This window comes from Aspergillus udagawae, assembly GCF_001078395.1.
Source record: "Aspergillus udagawae IFM 46973 DNA, scaffold_6, whole genome shotgun sequence".
Classification (NCBI taxonomy): Eukaryota; Fungi; Ascomycota; class Eurotiomycetes; order Eurotiales; family Aspergillaceae; genus Aspergillus; species Aspergillus udagawae.
The window spans coordinates 943,798-960,958 of NW_025091269.1; the positions used below are offsets into that span (position 1 = coordinate 943,798).

The 17,161-nt window shown below is 50.1% G+C and overlaps 5 protein-coding genes across 5 annotated transcripts; 3 read left to right on the forward strand and 2 right to left on the reverse strand.

Moving 5' to 3' along the window:
* Positions 1-3,205: 3,205 nt before the first annotated feature.
* Positions 3,206-5,397, forward strand: Aud_008090 (zinc-coordinating transcription factor SFP1; the record flags this gene model as incomplete). The annotated part of the gene is made up of 3 exons (XM_043292974.1): positions 3,206-3,849; positions 3,955-5,014; positions 5,083-5,397. The coding sequence occupies 3 exons, from the start codon at positions 3,206-3,208 to the stop codon at positions 5,395-5,397; spliced, it is 2,019 nt and encodes a 672-aa protein (XP_043148909.1).
* A 1,343-nt stretch (positions 5,398-6,740) lies between these two features.
* On the reverse strand, positions 6,741-8,569 carry Aud_008091 (transcription initiation factor IIA large subunit; the record flags this gene model as incomplete). The annotated part of the gene is made up of 4 exons (XM_043292975.1): positions 6,741-6,780; positions 6,834-7,879; positions 8,295-8,396; positions 8,552-8,569. 4 exons carry the CDS (start codon positions 8,567-8,569, stop codon positions 6,741-6,743), a joined length of 1,206 nt encoding a protein of 401 aa, XP_043148910.1.
* An 885-nt stretch (positions 8,570-9,454) lies between these two features.
* Positions 9,455-11,314, reverse strand: Aud_008092 (WD40 repeat domain-containing protein; the record flags this gene model as incomplete). The annotated part of the gene is made up of 1 exon (XM_043292976.1): positions 9,455-11,314. One exon carries the CDS (start codon positions 11,312-11,314, stop codon positions 9,455-9,457), a length of 1,860 nt encoding a protein of 619 aa, XP_043148911.1.
* A 682-nt stretch (positions 11,315-11,996) lies between these two features.
* Aud_008093 (Kelch motif domain protein) lies at positions 11,997-14,271 on the forward strand (the record flags this gene model as incomplete). Its single annotated transcript, XM_043292977.1, has 3 exons — positions 11,997-12,210; positions 12,287-12,373; positions 12,437-14,271. The coding sequence occupies 3 exons, from the start codon at positions 11,997-11,999 to the stop codon at positions 14,269-14,271; spliced, it is 2,136 nt and encodes a 711-aa protein (XP_043148912.1).
* Positions 14,272-15,051: 780 nt separating this feature from the next.
* Aud_008094 (glycoside hydrolase family 1 protein) lies at positions 15,052-16,772 on the forward strand (the record flags this gene model as incomplete). The annotated part of the gene is made up of 5 exons (XM_043292978.1): positions 15,052-15,113; positions 15,183-15,374; positions 15,452-15,924; positions 15,984-16,569; positions 16,634-16,772. The coding sequence occupies 5 exons, from the start codon at positions 15,052-15,054 to the stop codon at positions 16,770-16,772; spliced, it is 1,452 nt and encodes a 483-aa protein (XP_043148913.1).
* Positions 16,773-17,161: the final 389 nt, after the last annotated feature.

Below are 17,161 nucleotides of genomic sequence, written 5' to 3' on the forward strand. Positions count from 1 at the left end.
ATCTACTGCCTAGGCTAGTACTAGCCCCTCTAGTTAGCCGATGATAATAGTATGCTCATCGCTCCAGGCGCCAGAGAGATAGGGTCAAGTGGTGTCTCTGTGGAAGTCATATGATCTGATCATCTGCAGGAATCGGATAGTCGTACAGTGGTTTGATAATTCCATCAAGCTCCCTCGGTATCAATCATGGGACTGTGGACAAGTACTAGGTCTTGAAGCTGACGCATTTATGGAGGAAACAAGTATTTCGTACGTACATCTCTACATCCTACTACTTCGGAATAAGTGACTGGTTTAGGCAAAGCATAGCCATAAGACAGCCAAAAGATTCATAATACCTTGAGTCAATAAGGTAAGTATTACTGTGAAACTGTCATCCTTGCCAATCACAAGCCAAATTCTCCTCATTCAGTTAGATCGCTACCTAGGGTTGGCCGTTGATCCGAGGAAACAGGAGGTACTTTGTGACGACGCAGGTACACCGATCCCATTATTTAGCAAATTCGGAGAAGCATACTGCACAGTGCTGGTCATAGGTAGTATATTAGGGACTTTTCCGACTGGTCCACGTTCAGATATTAGCAGTTTAGAGTGTTGCTCAAAGGCCTCAGAGACATGGATTGGACCGAGGGACAAACATTTAACAATTTGATAGATATAATGCTACTCCGTACACAGCAACAAAATGATGGATGTTCAAGTGCGATTGAGAGATCTGCACTTTGGGGATCTCCCTGTTCCGATATTTACTCCGCGCCCCTGCATCAAGCATGTATTCTGCTTCGCCTGCATAAACTGATAAATCATACATACTGTGTCACTTTAAAGGGTTTGAGGAATCAAATGTCTCATAATCAGGTCTGGATAGGATAACACGTGGCTGGACAAGACATAATCTACCTGTCTCAGTGCAGGCATCCCTTTGGGCCTTTGTATACTGGGGTTTGCACTGAATCCAGTGATGGACCTTTCGCGCCAGGTCACAGTCTTAGATCCACAGTCTCTTAATCTTATCAGTTACCTCGTACTCTGTAGTTGCTTGAAGCTTAGGTACTAAGGCATGTGGGCATTGGAGATCGTCGCCTACGCTGACCCCAATTATGAGACTCTATCTGAGACTTAGCTCAACGCTCCGACTTTAAGTAATCTACAGAGTATACTCTGATCCCTAAGTCCCCTAATCCAACATACCTTCATAGAATATTAACGTGCGGGTATGTAGGTATCATCATGTCTTGGTCCAGCCTTCATTGCACCATCCCGAGGTGGGAGCTGCCAAGTTTAGAGAGGGAAGGTCTGTCGAAGGCTGAGGCGGTCAGTAAGAAGCCCCTAATTCTTCTGCTGCGTTTCTAGCGCCAACCAAGATGTACCTACCTTAGCACCCAAAACAGTATTGTACGGAGTAGATTAACTACCTTAGTGTATGCAGGAGACTTCCCTGGAGAAGATTAGGCGCGGCTCACCATTCATGATTCATCTACCACTCGTGCATTGAATGAATGCGACTAGCTTATCGATAATGTTGAGATAGTACGGCTGAGCTGGTTATCAGTCACTCGCACATACTAATTGATCAATTATTAGTCTAGCAGTGTCTCGAGTTGACTCCTTGTGATGTGCTGAAGGCTTCAAGGAAACGCTAAATAAAGCGCTACAGGTTCCCCGAAGTTTATCCTTGCCATACGAGAGGTATCGAGATCATCATTTGTATTGGAGTAATTCATTTCAGACAATGATGCTGTTGATGATCCGTTGATGTCATCAAAACGTTGCTAGGGCGGGGGGACAAAGTTTCAACGAAGTCATCACTCAAGGTTACTCGCTTTTGACTGAGCACCTTTAGCGTTCTATCAAGGTTTCGAACCTATTAGCCTGAACTCAAGATGGCCAGAAGCACCTGGGCCCGTATAATCAACAGAACAAGGCGAGGCATGGAAGAAGGATAACGTGAGTCTTGGTCGAGTTTGAGTCTCTCAGACCTGACAACAACTCTCCAAGAATTATTGCTCATTATTGAGCACAAACTGCACAACTTGGCAACATCAACGAGCATGCCGAATGGCTTCCATGTAACCTTCAAGGACAACGCCGACGGAGCCCAGTTCTTGGTCTAGACAGGTAGACGACATCTATATCAGTCAGTTGTGTACTTCGAACGTGGACCACGGAACGCTCCGGCTCCCTCATTGCCTCCTTGGATAATTCATTATCTACTGTAGTGCTTCGTAGTCGAATTCTCCTCAACCTGTCTCCGATTGAGCAGTGAAATTGGAGTGCTTGCTAACTTTGCATTATTGCTCTTGATGATCACTGCCTATTAGATGGTGCTAGAGTGATGTACGAGTGTCGCAAGCACAACGTAGCCAGGGCAATATTACAGTGGAGAGACGAAGATCAGGTAACTTCTGGTTATGGCTGTAAGATTGGTGGATATACCAGTACATTACAGTACATAATCTAGGGTACCTCGGGCTTTGGGCATCTCCCAACTTCCACGCCCACCGTCGATACTGCTGTGTCTGATGGTCCACTTGCTGGCAGGACGACGATCCCATCAATTAGATGTACAATCTGTAGTACTGTGGATCTTCGGTTACGTAGAAGAATGCCTAGACTAGCTAGTAAGGTTTAGATGATTCGAAGTTCATGCGCTTCCGCCCGTGTCCCTGAAGCCTTGGCTGCCCATTCATGGCTTCATTTAACTGACATCCTACCACTCAGATCATGCCTTGCCCACCGTAGTTTCAGATTGGCTCAAGTATGAATCATTGGACCCGCGTAATTTACAGGTCCTGCGCTTACGTTACGTACCAAACATGAGCAAATACCAGGACGTTGCCTCCCATCCATACCGTACCGAGGATTAAATACACTATTAGTCCTCGAAACCCTTCCAGTTTGCCAGTTGTTACTCCCTGGCAAGCCATAACTTTTGGAGGAGGGCCATCCTAGGACTTCATCAGACTCCCTCGATCATCCCTTACCATCATATTATCCTTCGTCCTTTTTGATCTAGTCTGAATCCTTCTTCGTAGCATTATTTGTCTACTTCTCTGGCTTGTTTCCCTGGGGACATTCCACCTCCCGCCACTTTTCCCGAATCCGTCGCGGTTCCGCAGGCCCAGTAAGCCAGAGCGGGACGACATCCGAGGGTGGACTACCCTGTGTGATCCCGCCCAAAATCGCCATCGAGAATCGCTTCTTCATGCTCGGGCCATCAGAGGAAACTCTCAGCTCTCCTCCTTCTCTTCATTACTCTCCGTCTATCGCAGAATACGATCGCGCCTCTACTCGGGATACGACACCTGTCACCACGCCCCTCGGGTTTGGCGTATCGTCTCGCAAACCAGACAGGGAAAAGGACTCGGGTAGCCCGTGGGCTGGAAATTCACTGAACACCGGCGACACTCATTCACTTCACCACGATCATCAAGATTTTCGAACACAGCTCAAAGAGGACTTTGATTTCCCGCTCTTTTCGTCCTCTCCTCTCACCTTCGGCAAGATGACAGGAACAGCTGCTCCCATCGATATCGCCACTCGCCAGACCTCAGTTTCTCCTCCAGGACAGCAGGCGTCAAATCTTACGTCTGCCCTACAGAGAGCTGGAACTGGTGAGCGCACAGGTAGCATTTCTCACCCCAGTGGCATCGGCATCAATGTCTTCAAGGCCCCGCCTCCCCGCAAGGACTCTCTCAGCGCAGCATCCGCACAATGGGGCAACGGAACGAAACCAATTTCCATGGCTGGGTCTAATCGCGATAAGCCTCGTCGGGAGTCGCTCGCTGGAAGCTTGGTCGGTGGTATGAGCTGGGGTGGTGTCTCTGTTGGAAGCTGGATACGTGACGAGTGAGTGACAGGTCTTTCATGGAGTTCTGGCGGGGTTCTTGCGATTTTGCGGCACAACTCCGATTCAGTGAGCAGCATACTGACATTTCCATTCCCATTTCTTAGTATCATTATGACTGGAACCTCGCCGTTCGCTTTCGGACAATCTCCCTCTTTCCATTCCTCTTCCTATTTGCCCAAATTGGAAGCCAACTTCATGCGGGATTTCTCCTGCTGTGGCATCACTCTCCCCACTCTTCATGATTTGTTGCAGCACTATGAAGAGGCGCATGCTACGAAGTCACCTCAACAGAGTCATCGTCCAAGCCAGACTGATGGACGAGCTGCGCTTGCTGCTGCCGCAATGGCGCAGCAACAAAACCAACAAATGAACAACCAAAGTCGAGGTCTACAAGCGGACAGGGGTGGGGATATACAGCGAAAATTGAGTCCGAACCCGCCGCTTCAGCCACACTCTGACCTCGACACTATCGACGATATGGAGTTGGATGACGCTATGGGTGACAGCGATCCGACAGCCTCACAATTATTTTCGCCCCAGCCGCAGAACAACACGCAAAGTGGATTCGGAAATCCTAATCAGAGAGGTCCCCAGCTCAATCTGTCCATGCTGTCAAGTCATCAGGGCTTCAAAGGCTCCCAGCCTGGAACGCCAGTTCCGTCTGGCCATCCACTTTCATTGCAGAATAATCCTACAGTTTCCTCGGTTAACACACCAACACTCATGGCGAATCCCCTCCAGAATTCACAATTCAGGAACACGCCGGATTCTTCGGCACCTGGGACTCCTTCAGAACTCGACGAAAGCGTGATCGGTGGTTTCGGCGACTTGGGTATGCAGAACAATGCTATGCTACAGGGTCAATCGCAGTTCAGATTTGCTGGTAACAATGACATGGTGGACCTTTGCATTGACGAACCGGCGAAGCGTCTCTTCAGCCCTACCGGAGGGATCAATACTTCCAATGCGCACTTCAAGCTCAGTGGAGCGCAATATGGTCCTAACAGCGAAATCGCTCGACGGATACGGGAGCAACAACTGCTGGCAGGTGTCCCCGACACCACAGCTTTGCTTCCCAATGAAGAGCCCAAGCCTTTCAGATGCCCTGTCATTGGATGTGAGAAGGCGTACAAGAACCAGAATGGTCTCAAGTATCACAAAGCTGTAAGTGTCTCTGTCTGGAAAGTTACGGTCTGGTATGGAGCTTTGGTCGCTAATACTTTCGCTTATAGCATGGTCACAACAATCAACAATTGCATGATAACGCAGATGGTACTTTCTCAATCGTGAACCCAGAGACATCAACACCATATCCCGGTACCCTCGGTATGGAAAAGGAGAAGCCGTACCGCTGCGAAGTTTGTGGGAAGCGTTACAAGAACTTGAATGGTCTCAAGTACCACAAATCCCATTCCCCGCCATGCAACCCCGATTTTCAGCTTGCTGCAGGTCGCAATCTAGCATTCGGTGGAGGTGTTATGCAGGGGCAGAACATCAATGTGGCTGGGGCTGGCCTCCCCGGTATTGGTGAAGAAGGTCTTCTATGAAGTGCTTTCTCACTGCGATATTAGCGATCCTTCTATATCTCTACGCTATTTTGACTCGATGAACATTACGGCGCTCGTTGCACTACATACGATTTAATGATCGACTCGGTGGCTTGGAGTTAATATTGGTATGAACGTCATGTCCTAATCATATGACTAGCTGTTCCTTAGACGGCCGTGTCATGGATTGTTAATAGACCTGCTCTTCGGAGACTTCTCGTGGCCTGTTCTGATCAGGGGTTCTGGCTCAGTCCCTGGTGAGGCAAATACCGGATTTTGTGGCCTCCTGAACTCCGATCAGTGCTTCTTTCGCTCAAACTCGCTTTCTGGTCTTGCTTCTACCGCGTTGAGAAGGATAAGCATGCAATGGCCTAGGCGACAGATTGGTAATACAGCTGGTTTAAGTTTTGTCCTCATACGGGTCGAGCACATCATTCTGGGTTCGGATTGTTCCAAGCATTTCTTTGACTGGCTTTCACAATGCGGGTGTCGAATTCCTGGAAACAAAAGAAGAAAAAAGTCTCGGTACATGGCGTCGATTCTGTAGATAGGGGTTTCAGATTGGTTATTGCTGTTGCTGCTTTTTGTCATTTTGCGCCGTTGTCTCTTTGAGGTGTTGTTGGAGTCTCGTTATCCGTCCTGCGAGTTTTCTGCTGGTCTGCTTTTTGATAGAGTTTTCATTTCTTTCTCTGCTCCTTGATTCCCATTGTGAGATTTTGGTTGTAGCACTAGGTTAACCAGGAAAAGTTTCTGAAAATAGCAAGCTGCTTTCTCTTCCACTCTACATACTCGACTGAAGGAATTGTAATGGTTCCTTGCTAAGGTACTATGGCTAGCTGGACAGACAGTTCGTCTCGATACTTCTCTGTGCATGGTAAAACTAAACTTGATCCACCGTACGGTGTGATTTCTACGCGAAACTAGTTTGATGGGCATAAGAGAAGCACGAGACCATCAGATTCATGGATGATTGACTATTCTAGTACAGACAAAGTCAAGAAACAGCCATCCTCAAGTAGAAGCGCCGTGCAAGGAGGTGAAAATAGCGCAGTATAGTTTAATCAACGGAGAAACTGTGAGATTGAGGAATCCTGCTGTAATTCCATAAAACAGAGATCACCGGAAAAAGAAAAGCAGCCAATTTCCCGCTTACACCGTACCGTCCAGGGTGTGTCATTTCAATATGACCAACTCTCAGCGTTCCTTCTCCCGTTTGTGATATCATGTGGAACATTCTGGCAAATGAATTTTACAGAATCAAGTGACAGGGAATTAGAGCTCCACGCAAAGAAGAAAAGAAGCTCATTCCGAGATTGGAACCTTACTCGAAGGCTAGCCGACGGTTACCATTCAAATTCGCCCTGACCTTTGTGGAAAACGTATCTAGCTGAGTCAGCGATTGCGTCTTGGTCAAAACTAAGGCATTTGGAACTTACTCCTTGCCGCCTGTGGTTAGGATACCATCCTTCAGGGTACACTTCCACTTGTTCTTGACGCGCTGCACTTTATCGTATGTACAGAGCATGACCTGTCCAACAGAATCTTCAGCATCATGATCCTCGGCAACTAGATCGTCAGGATCGTCGAGGTCGGAGTTGATGGCATCTTCGTCGTCTTCATCCCTGTCATCATCGCCACCAGGGCCATCAAACTGCGCTTGAGGCTGCGCAGAGTTCGCGACAGATGTGATTTCCACAGCAGCGTGGGCATCAGTAAGGTGAGATTCCTGTCTCCATGTTGATGACGAGGATTGACGCTCATCTAGTGGCATAAGTAGTCCTCCTCCCTCGAATTGAAGCATGCGCTGTCTCAAATGTTCGCGTAGAACTCGATCACCCTCGCCGTTCTGGCGTTCTGCGGTCTCGCGTCTTCGTGCAACCTCCGCTTTCCAATCTGATAAAGCATCGCCACCAGCACCATCTGTCTGAGAGTTGGTCATATTGGGTTGGGGGGCGGACGGATAGCCCGGCTCTTGTTTAATCGCCGGCGTCTGTCCATTGGGCGTCTGTGCGGGGTACTGAGGACGCTGCTGTCCTGGCATTCCCATAGATGCGTGAGACTGCGCTTGCAACTGACTGACCGAGTTAGCTGCTGCGGCACCGTATCTTTGATGAAGCATATTGGCTGCACGTTCACGTGCCGACTGAGGATTCGAGGAAGGAGCCGACATCATGTTGCCCATGTGAGGCATTCCTGGTTGCCCATTGAGGCCCGGTTCGGTCTTGATGTGAGATTGCTGGCCCATGTGCGCGGGCGCAGGCGCTTGCATGGGAGGTACAGTTCCCGGTAGGGACTGGGGGAGATGTTGTTGGGGCGGAACATGTTGCTGTGTCTGCGGAGGAGCGGGTCGAGGAGCGTTGGAAGGCACAGGAGCAGTAGGAGGGAGTATTTGGTTTTGAGTCTGAGGAGGGGCGGGCTGTGGTGGTGCAGGATCCCAAGGGAAGTGGGCGACACCAAGCGACGAGAGCTTTTTCTGCCAGCTCTATATTGCGATATAAGTTTCAGTAAGATGTCATAGAGAGAATGATGATGGAAACTGCATCAGAGAGAAATAGACAATGCAATGAAATAAAATAAAATAAAATAAACAAATAAAACAGTGAGATTAGATGAGGAGATAGCGCCGTCACGGTGAACTGTTAAGTGGGCGCGGGCCTTGGCGGACTAACCGCGCCCCTCTCGAAAACGGGCCACAGCAGCGGGTAAAAGCGGCGCGGTATAAAGAGACTCAAAAGCTGGTGTTTCCCCCGGAAGCAGCGCCGCCTCCCGCAATCCTCGGACCCCCGCCTTGGGCCGGGATCGATCACGACAGAACACCGCTCCCTTGGAATCAAGGGCATGATGATGGTTTTCCATCAAAAAAAGCATCACAGAATGAATAGATATCTTGAACCCACCTTTCGCAAGTCTAAGAGCGTCTGCTGATCGACACCACTTTCCTCGAAATCGACCTGAGATGCATCACAGACCTCCTGGATGACACGTTCAAATACCGTGCCCTGCACATCATCTGGTATAAGCCAACATCCTCACAAAGTACGGACTGAAGATTATCACCCGGAGAGAAGGAGAAGAACAAGAGACAGGGCAAGGTCAAAGATCTCCAGGGTTTCCCAGGTCAGGTAAGGCAGGGCTGTTTGGAGATAGCACTCACCACCTGCTGGTTAGACATGTTTGCGTCGATAAGAGCGACCCAAGGATGGGAAGACGTAGATCAGAGCTTCTTGTTTCGTTTCTTCCTGTTCTCTATACTAGCAAGTCCGGCAGGAAAGCCTTGTGTTCCACTGGTCTATCAGAACTGAACCTCCGTCGCAGCAACGGTCAGTTGCCACGGCCAAGATGCGACCGGTCAACCCCGACGGCTAATGGCACCTAAAGCAACTCCAAGTTATGAAATTGTTCTTGTGGATAGTATGTGTTCCTGCAATGACTCTGAATCTGAGGATCAGAAAATATCGAGAAATCTGCACTCTGGTGGGGAATCAGCTGGTAGGGAAAGACGGCAACGCAGCGCAGCGTACTGTAGGGTTCTGGTTGAGGTCAAAGTCGCTCTCTCCGGGCGAAATCCGTCCTCCTCTCGGCGATGCTTAGTAATCTCCGCCCACTCACAACTAGTGAACCATGGCCACAACTGGGAGGGATGAATGCTTCACTTCATCTTCATCTTCTGTAGATGATGAATTCACTAACTCATCTCTTAAAGTAATGCAGTGAGCAATCAAACTAATAGTGGTCTCCTTTGAATTGAGTGACTTCGTCATCATCTCCCCATAATCAGCCTGAGCAATATGTGATACCATACTCCAAATAGGTTGCCTGATGGATATGGTAGGCTCGCTTCCAGGATCAGTCACATCTACAAAGTAAACCAGATCTTCCAAATGGGTGAGTTGTGTCTTATGTTAGTAGCATTAGTGCCCAGACTCTATACAGAAACCAAAAGATAAGAAGTCAACCCATCAGAACGCCTCGCATGCGAAATCCTCCGAACAAAAGATATAACACAAAGTCAGGATATAAGAGCGAGTCAAAATTTCGCACAAAAGCAGACGTTCATCTACCGAATGGTCATAGACTTAGTCATTTGAGCTTTGCTGCCAACGCCACCCTCCCGAGACGCCGAGGCACTGGTACCAGGCTTGCGCTCGAAGATCTTCCAGAATTTCAGACTTTCATCAGCAGCGGCAGTGGCCAGCAATTGACCGTCGGGGCTCAGGCAACTGTGAAGAACTCTGGTCTCATGAGCCGGAATCTCTACGTTACGGACCAGGGTGGGATAGCTCCAGATACTCAGAGAATTGTCAGGAAATCCGCTTGAGCTGACAATCTCTCGGTAGTGGTTGCTCCATCTCAAGCTGGTGACCTGAGAGCCAGTATCAATACTGTTGGTCCGGGCACCGGTGGTGGTGTTCCAAAAGTGAATGTGACGGTCATACGAGCCGCCACCAGTCGCGAGCAGGTTCAACTGCCAAGGGCACCAACTCAGAGCTTTCACGGCCGCACGGTGGTTTGTCTTGGTAAACTTGGGAGCACTCAGAGACCGCGCATCCCAGATGTTGACCAGGTTGTCATTACCGCCGGTGGCGAGTTGAGCCCCATCGGGTCGCCATTCGAGACCACACACTTCTGAGGTGTGGGAGACGAGTTCTGCAACCTTGTGTTGAGCGATGCGGACATCGTGGTTGAAGACGAGACCGCTGCGCGCGCCGGTCGACAATGTGTGCTTGGACCAGCCCATCACCCCAACACGGGAGTCATGGCCAAACATGCTTCGAAGCTTGGAACCTTCCTCCACGTCCCAGATCTGCACCTCTCCCGTGCCGAGACCAACTCCAACATATGCGCCATCACCGCTCCATTTGACACTGCTTATGTATGTGTCTGGGGAAGTTTCTAGCAGGCAACTGACAGATCCAGAATCTGCCGACCACACATAGACATTGCGCTCAAGACCAATGGCAACCTGGTTGCCAGAGCTCCAGTCCAGCAAATTGAGATAGTAGTCATCAAGAAGACCAGGAGCGTCCAATACACGCTCAGGCGCGGTCTGGACTCTGCGACGAAATTGAGAACCTTTGGCTTTGCTTGATTTCAATGGACGATTGTACTGTGCTCTCAAGTCAATTGGCTTTGATGACTCTGGAGGTGGTGGCTTGAAAGCGAGGATACGAGTGTTCAAATTGACGCCGCAGGCGTCAGCGAGCGACGATTCGTAGGCGACGGCATCTGGTGCGGGCTTGGTGTACGACGTTGTTGAATTGTCATTGTCCTCGAGACCGAGATTTTCAAGAGCAGCAGTTAGATCATCGTCGCCTCCTCGACCTCCAATGTCGAAGGCGCTCGCAGCACTTGCAAGGACGGCGGATCCTTCGCTGCTGCCACTCTTAGGCCGCTGGTTCTCCTCGGGTTTGGCAGTACCAGTTGTTGTCAGTCCTTCGCTTGCGGACCGGTTGGGAATGAATCTGTCACCAGCATTGTGAGCGATGCGAACGGTGGTCTTGCTCGACCTTGTGCGAGCAGAAACTTCTTTCCGCACGCGCTCTTTGGATGACGGAGACTGCCCCGACGAGGGACCTGTGCCGGTTAAAGACCAGTCCGAAACACCAAGCTCAAGGTGCCTCGGTGACTTGCGCGTCCTCGCAATGTTCGATTTGGGGGATTCTCGGTAAGCTTTTGATGTCTTCGCGACCGATTTGGCAAAGTATGAGGACAGATTGCCGCCGTAGACCGAGCGACTGTTGTCTTTCGCAGCATCTGCGGATTGACGAGGAGGCGTGAAGGGAGATGAATGATTTGATGCCACGCTCGCTCTTCTTGCGTGGGGAGATGGTGTGAGAGGCATGCGACCGCCAGCGGTCTTGGATGAAAACAGTCCGTGATGGGACTTCACCGGAGTCGATATCAATGGAGTAGCCATGTTTGCAATTTGCAATCCCCAACGAATGATATATTAGAACGTGCCAAGAGAAGAAAATGCTGCTCGATCTCAATTGCCAGATCCGGTCATTCAATGAGGATGTAGGTCTAAGACGCAACGAAATGGTAGTGTATGCAAGTATAAACCGACAAAACGAATCATATACTATGCAAGTAAATATCAGATACGAGCGTAACTGAGAGAAATGCAAAAGGAAGATGGATTCTGAGAGCAGCAGAGCAGAGATCCAGGGGAATAAATACAGTATATAGTTCTTTCTCCCATGGCAACGGTTACCTGAGGTACGGCTGTTCTAACACTGATTGGGTTAGCGTCCACATGACGTGCGGCTCTTTCCTTTTTCGTTTGGGCGCCGATCGTCTTGGCGCATTTTTCACTTTTCTTCCCGATCGTCATTGCAAAATCCTGTCAGGGATCCGATCGGCCGACTCTTGGAAACTCTAGAAATTCAAATCTACCTCTCTAATTCTATCGACTTTGCAATTATTTCCACATTATACCACTGCTCTGCGGTAAAGCAATAAACTGCGCCTTTTTGGAGAGCCTGATGGCGCGGCAGCCGCCCTCCACTATTACCAGTAATACTACATCCACGCCTGTCTTCACCCACTTCCGCGAGGACCCACCGTCTTGGATCAGATCATCAAGAGGTTCCAATCCGATGACTCCCACTTCCTCAGTTCATCAGAAACCACAGAGTGCGTACCTCATGCCGACCAGTCCAGCTAGAGGTCGGCGTGGTAGCACGGATTATCGCCCCGTCATCCGCAAAGCCCAAGGCAATGTTCCTGCATGTTTGGTCAATGCATCCGTGACGTATTGCAACAATGACCAGATCTATGCATTTGGAGGATTTGATCAGTTCACAGACGAAGGTTGATACTTATTTTATTCTATCACTTTAATTGAACCTTTGTTTCATCTCCCATGCTAACGTTCGAACTCAAATAGTTTACAACCATGTCCTGAGGTTAGACTTGAAAGCACTTCGTTGGGAACTTGTGGATAACTATGGCGATATTCCCGGTGTTCGCATGGGTTGGTCGATTCATACCAGATACCTTTCTTGAGTTCCGCTAATTTATTCAATACTCTTTATAGGACACACTGCTACTCTGTATCAAGGCGACAAACTCATTGTCTTCGGGGGAGAAAACGAACATCGCGAATACCTTTCTGATATCGTCATCCTCGATATCCCCACTTCGACCTGGACTCAACCGGAAATTCGTGGACAAATCCCGCGGGGAAGGGCGCGCCATGCTGCTGTCATTCACGACGAAAAGCTTTTCATCATAGGCGGTGTTACTGGAGAGAACAATGTGATTCTCGATGATCTATGCTACCTTGACCTGAAAACATGGACCTGGTCTCGGACTTGGAGATTCACAGCTCGTTTCGACCACACCGCCTGGGTTTGGGGGGACCGTCTTTGGATATTCGGGGGCCTCGACCCGGATATGGAACGTACAACTGATATTTGGTGGCTTGATCTCAAGGGCTCGCCGTTTCTTGGAACCCCGTCTTCGCAAGGTACCGTGGATTCCCCCGGAGTATTCAACAGGATGACTCATAGTCCAGACACGATGTATAGTAGTCCAACTCAGCAGCTGCCCGGCCGATCCGGTAGCTACGCGGCGAATTCTGGGAGTGTACAAGTTCGCAACTCCGGTCGGAAAAAGCCAATCGCCCCAGGAGCTATCTCTTGTCATAAGTTTAGATCCGGTCCTTATGTTCCTGCATTGTCTGCTGGAACCCACTTTCAGGCTCATGCATCTGGTGTCCTCCTCGACCTGATCACCCCTTCCGAAACAGTTAGGACGTATGAGTGCAAGTTATCAGCTTTGGAGCTTGACACTCTTCGTTGGCAGAAACTAGCTGATGGGCAAGAGATTTTCAAGCCCGGGTACCGCTGGCATTATTGTACAGTCAACGCTAGTGGCACCAAAGCCTGGCTGCTGGGATGCAGCCTTGACGCTGGCGCCGCTCCTGGCAATAGTGATGAGAATCATATGAGCGAAGTGCTTTGCATTGACCTGGAAAAGTTCGGTTTGCTTGGCAATGAACTGGCGACCGTCTCTCCTGATCAAAGCCGGGCTTTGGTATCGGAAAGGGCAGGACTACCGCCCATTTCTGGGCTTGGTGCGGATCTCTCCGCTGTCTTCGACCAACCTCCAGAATCTGGCAGTGATGCCGACTTCATCATCACTGCAAATCCGGATGACATCGAATATCCGGACGATGTGGCAGAAGATGCTCCTCCACCGGAGTCTCAGCCGGCGTTCCTGCCCGCGAATGCTCCCACTTCGCCTCCTATTCATGTACATCGCATCATCCTGCAGCTTCGGTGGCCGCATTTCAAGCGACTGTATTCCGCGCAAATGGCAGAATATCACTCCAAGAGAATGCACATTCCTGAACCATACTCTGTTGTCCGTGCTTTCCTCTACTATCTATACACAGACAGCATATCAGGGCACCCCGAATATTGCTCCAACATCATCGATGTTGCAGGTATGCTCGTTATGGCGAACCTGTATGACATGCCAAAGCTGCGCCTGCTCTGCGTGAATCGCTTGAGCCGCGAGTTAGATGTGGAGAACGCGGCCATCATCTGGGAACGGGCTGGGCGGACCAACGAAGATTGGTTGATGCGGCGCGCCGCACAATTTTGCCTCAGCCACTGGGGTCGCATTGTCCGGACCGACGGCTTCAAGTCCCTTAGTCGTCAGAGCTTGATCGAGCTGTGCGAGGTGGTCGACATGGAAGGTCGGATTGTTGCCGGGCCCGAACTAGAGCTAGTGGGTGTTCTAGGAGCGGAGGGGCTTGATCTCAGCAGGGATACCAAGCGATCCCGGCCTTCTGTTGGAGGCGCTATGACTGACGACGTGGATGATCTTGAAGGGGACGATGTGGATGGAATGGAGATTGTATGACTTTGGGGCTCCCAGTTCATTCAGACACTTCACCACAGGAAACTACCGTGCTGGAGCGGACACGCCAACCATATGACTTCAATGACTATGTACCACTTTTCTATTTTACTAACGGATGGGCGTCAATTTGGCAAAGGTGTTGATGTGTTTTCTAGCGATGAGCATGTTAGGGGAGTCATGGGACCATTATGGATATAGCTATGTATGATATTTGACGGAGCCAGCACAGATGTGTCACTACGTCCTTCTTACTACTGTTGAAGCGATACGTCTCAATTATGTATAGCAAGGCTTCCAACAAGTCCAATATAGGTACTGTCAATCGGTTGACGGCCCGTCGAGCCGTTGCTGTTGCAGTGCCTCAGGTGCCCCGCCAGGCACCAACTGGCCAAATGTCAGCCCGCCATCATTATGCTAAATGATAGCCATTAACCTTCGGCGCCCCACACCAGCATTCCTCTGGGCGCAGCCTTCGCTTCCTGATCTATTTACAGGGCTTCCACTCCTGGGAGCTATACTGTAAAGGTTGGACCCAAGAACTGGTGACTGGGTGAATTGTGATACAGTCCGTTGATTCCCCAAGGCGGTTCCCCGCTCACCCCTCCATCGCTCGATGGAGAGCTCTCGAAATGCCAGGAGGACAGATTTAAATATCCGTCCGGTGCCCTCTGTCGTCCTGGAAAAATTCTCAAGACATACCCGTGCTTCTTTCAGTAGCTGCCCGATCCACTGAACGGAAAAGAAAGCTGTTCGAACCATTCCCTTGATATCCATTTCGTCATGGGCTCCACCACTACCTCGACTCTTCCTCCGGACTTCCTTTGGGGATTCGCAACTGCGAGGTATGTACTGCATAATGTCTTCTCTTTTACTTGGCTTAAACTAATTGTTGGTGCTGTTTCGTTATCTAGCTACCAGATTGAGGGAGCTGTGGATGAAGATGGACGAGGCCCATCTATTTGGGATACATTTTGCAAAATTCCCGGCAAAATAGCCGGTGGAGCCTCTGGTGATGTGGCTTGCGACTCGTACCACCGCAGCCACGAGGATATTGCCCTGCTGAAGGAGTGTGGTGCAAAGGCATACCGTTTTTCTATCTCATGGTGCGTCTTTGCACAGCCTCCGGACACTGATTGAGAGAACGGACTTCGGCTGACCCGATCTCGATCATAAAATGCAGGTCTCGTGTCATCCCTCTCGGTGGCCGGAATGACCCTGTCAACGAAAAGGGTCTCCAACACTATGTCAAATTCGTCGACGACTTGCTCGCGGCGGGTATTACTCCGCTCGTTACCCTCTTCCACTGGGATCTTCCCGATGCGCTTGACAAGCGCTACGGTGGCCTTCTGAACAAGGAAGAATTTGTTGCCGACTTTGCCAACTATGCTCGCATAATGTTCAATGCTTTCGGCTCAAAAGTGAAGTACTGGATTACTTTCAATGAGCCCTGGTGCAGCAGTGTGCTCGGATACAATGTGGGCCAGTTCGCCCCTGGCAGGACCAGCGACCGTACCAAGAGTCCCGTGGGCGACGGTTCGCGCGAGCCCTGGATTGTCGGCCACAACATCCTTGTCGCTCACGGAGCGGCGGTAAAGATTTACAGAGAAGAATTCAAGCCCAGAGACGGTGGTGAGATTGGCATCACATTGAATGGTACGAGCTCTGGCCTCCATGCGCATTGCCTAATGGTGTAGCTGCTGATCAAATTCCAGGTGACTGGGCTGAGCCTTGGGATCCCGAAAACCCCGCGGACGTCGAGGCCTGTGATCGCAAGATCGAGTTCGCTATCTCCTGGTTCGCTGATCCCATCTATCACGGCAAGTATCCAGACAGCATGATCAAACAATTGGGTGACCGCTTGCCCACCTGGACCCCCGAAGATATCGCCCTTGTCCATGGCAGCAACGACTTCTACGGCATGAACCACTACTGCGCCAACTACATCAAAGCCAAGACAGGCGAGCCGGACCCCGAGGACGTCGCCGGCAATCTGGAGATCCTCTTGCAGAATAAGAACGGCGAATGGATCGGTCCCGAGACACAGTCGCCCTGGCTGCGACCTCACCCCGTTGGGTTCCGGAAACTGCTGAAATGGCTCAGCGACCGCTACAACTATCCCAAGATCTACGTTACTGAGAATGGCACCAGTCTCAAGAGCGAGAATGACCTGTCCGTGGACCAGATACTGAACGACGAGTTCCGTGTGCAATATTTCCGCGACTATATCGCCGCCATGGCAGACGCCTACACGCTGGACGGTGTGAATGTCCGGGCTTACATGGCGTGGAGCTTGATGGAGTAAGTTTGTCTTACATTCAGACGTACCGAACCAGCTGGCTGACTGATATTCTTCCCCATGCAGCAACTTCGAATGGGCCGAAGGCTACGAGACCAGATTTGGCGTCACCTTTGTCGATTACGAGAACAACCAAAAGAGGATCCCCAAAAGGAGCGCCAAGGTCATCCGCGAGATCTTCGACCAGTACGTCGAGAAGGCCTAGGTGGAGGGACTGTATGACATGAAGCTTAGATGATTTTGCATGTACATAAATCAACAATTCATGATTCCACAAAGTCCAAGGAGCTTTCATCACATCAATTTTCACTCAGAAGAGCAGTCACCAACCATTTGATAGTCGTCCTTTCCATTCCACCTAACGTGTTTCCGTATCAGACATGGACTTTTCTCCGTGCCACATGCGTTGCTCCGCATCTATCATCACGTGGCAAGCCCCTGGCTCCACCGCCCCACTCTGCATTTAGCCGTCCGCGGTCTCCACCATCCCATCCTTCGTGATCTGACTGGGCCAGCATCAAAGACAACGAATACAATTATTATGAAAAGACGGCCTACAAGATGAACTGAATGGTCCTTTGAACATCTCCAGTC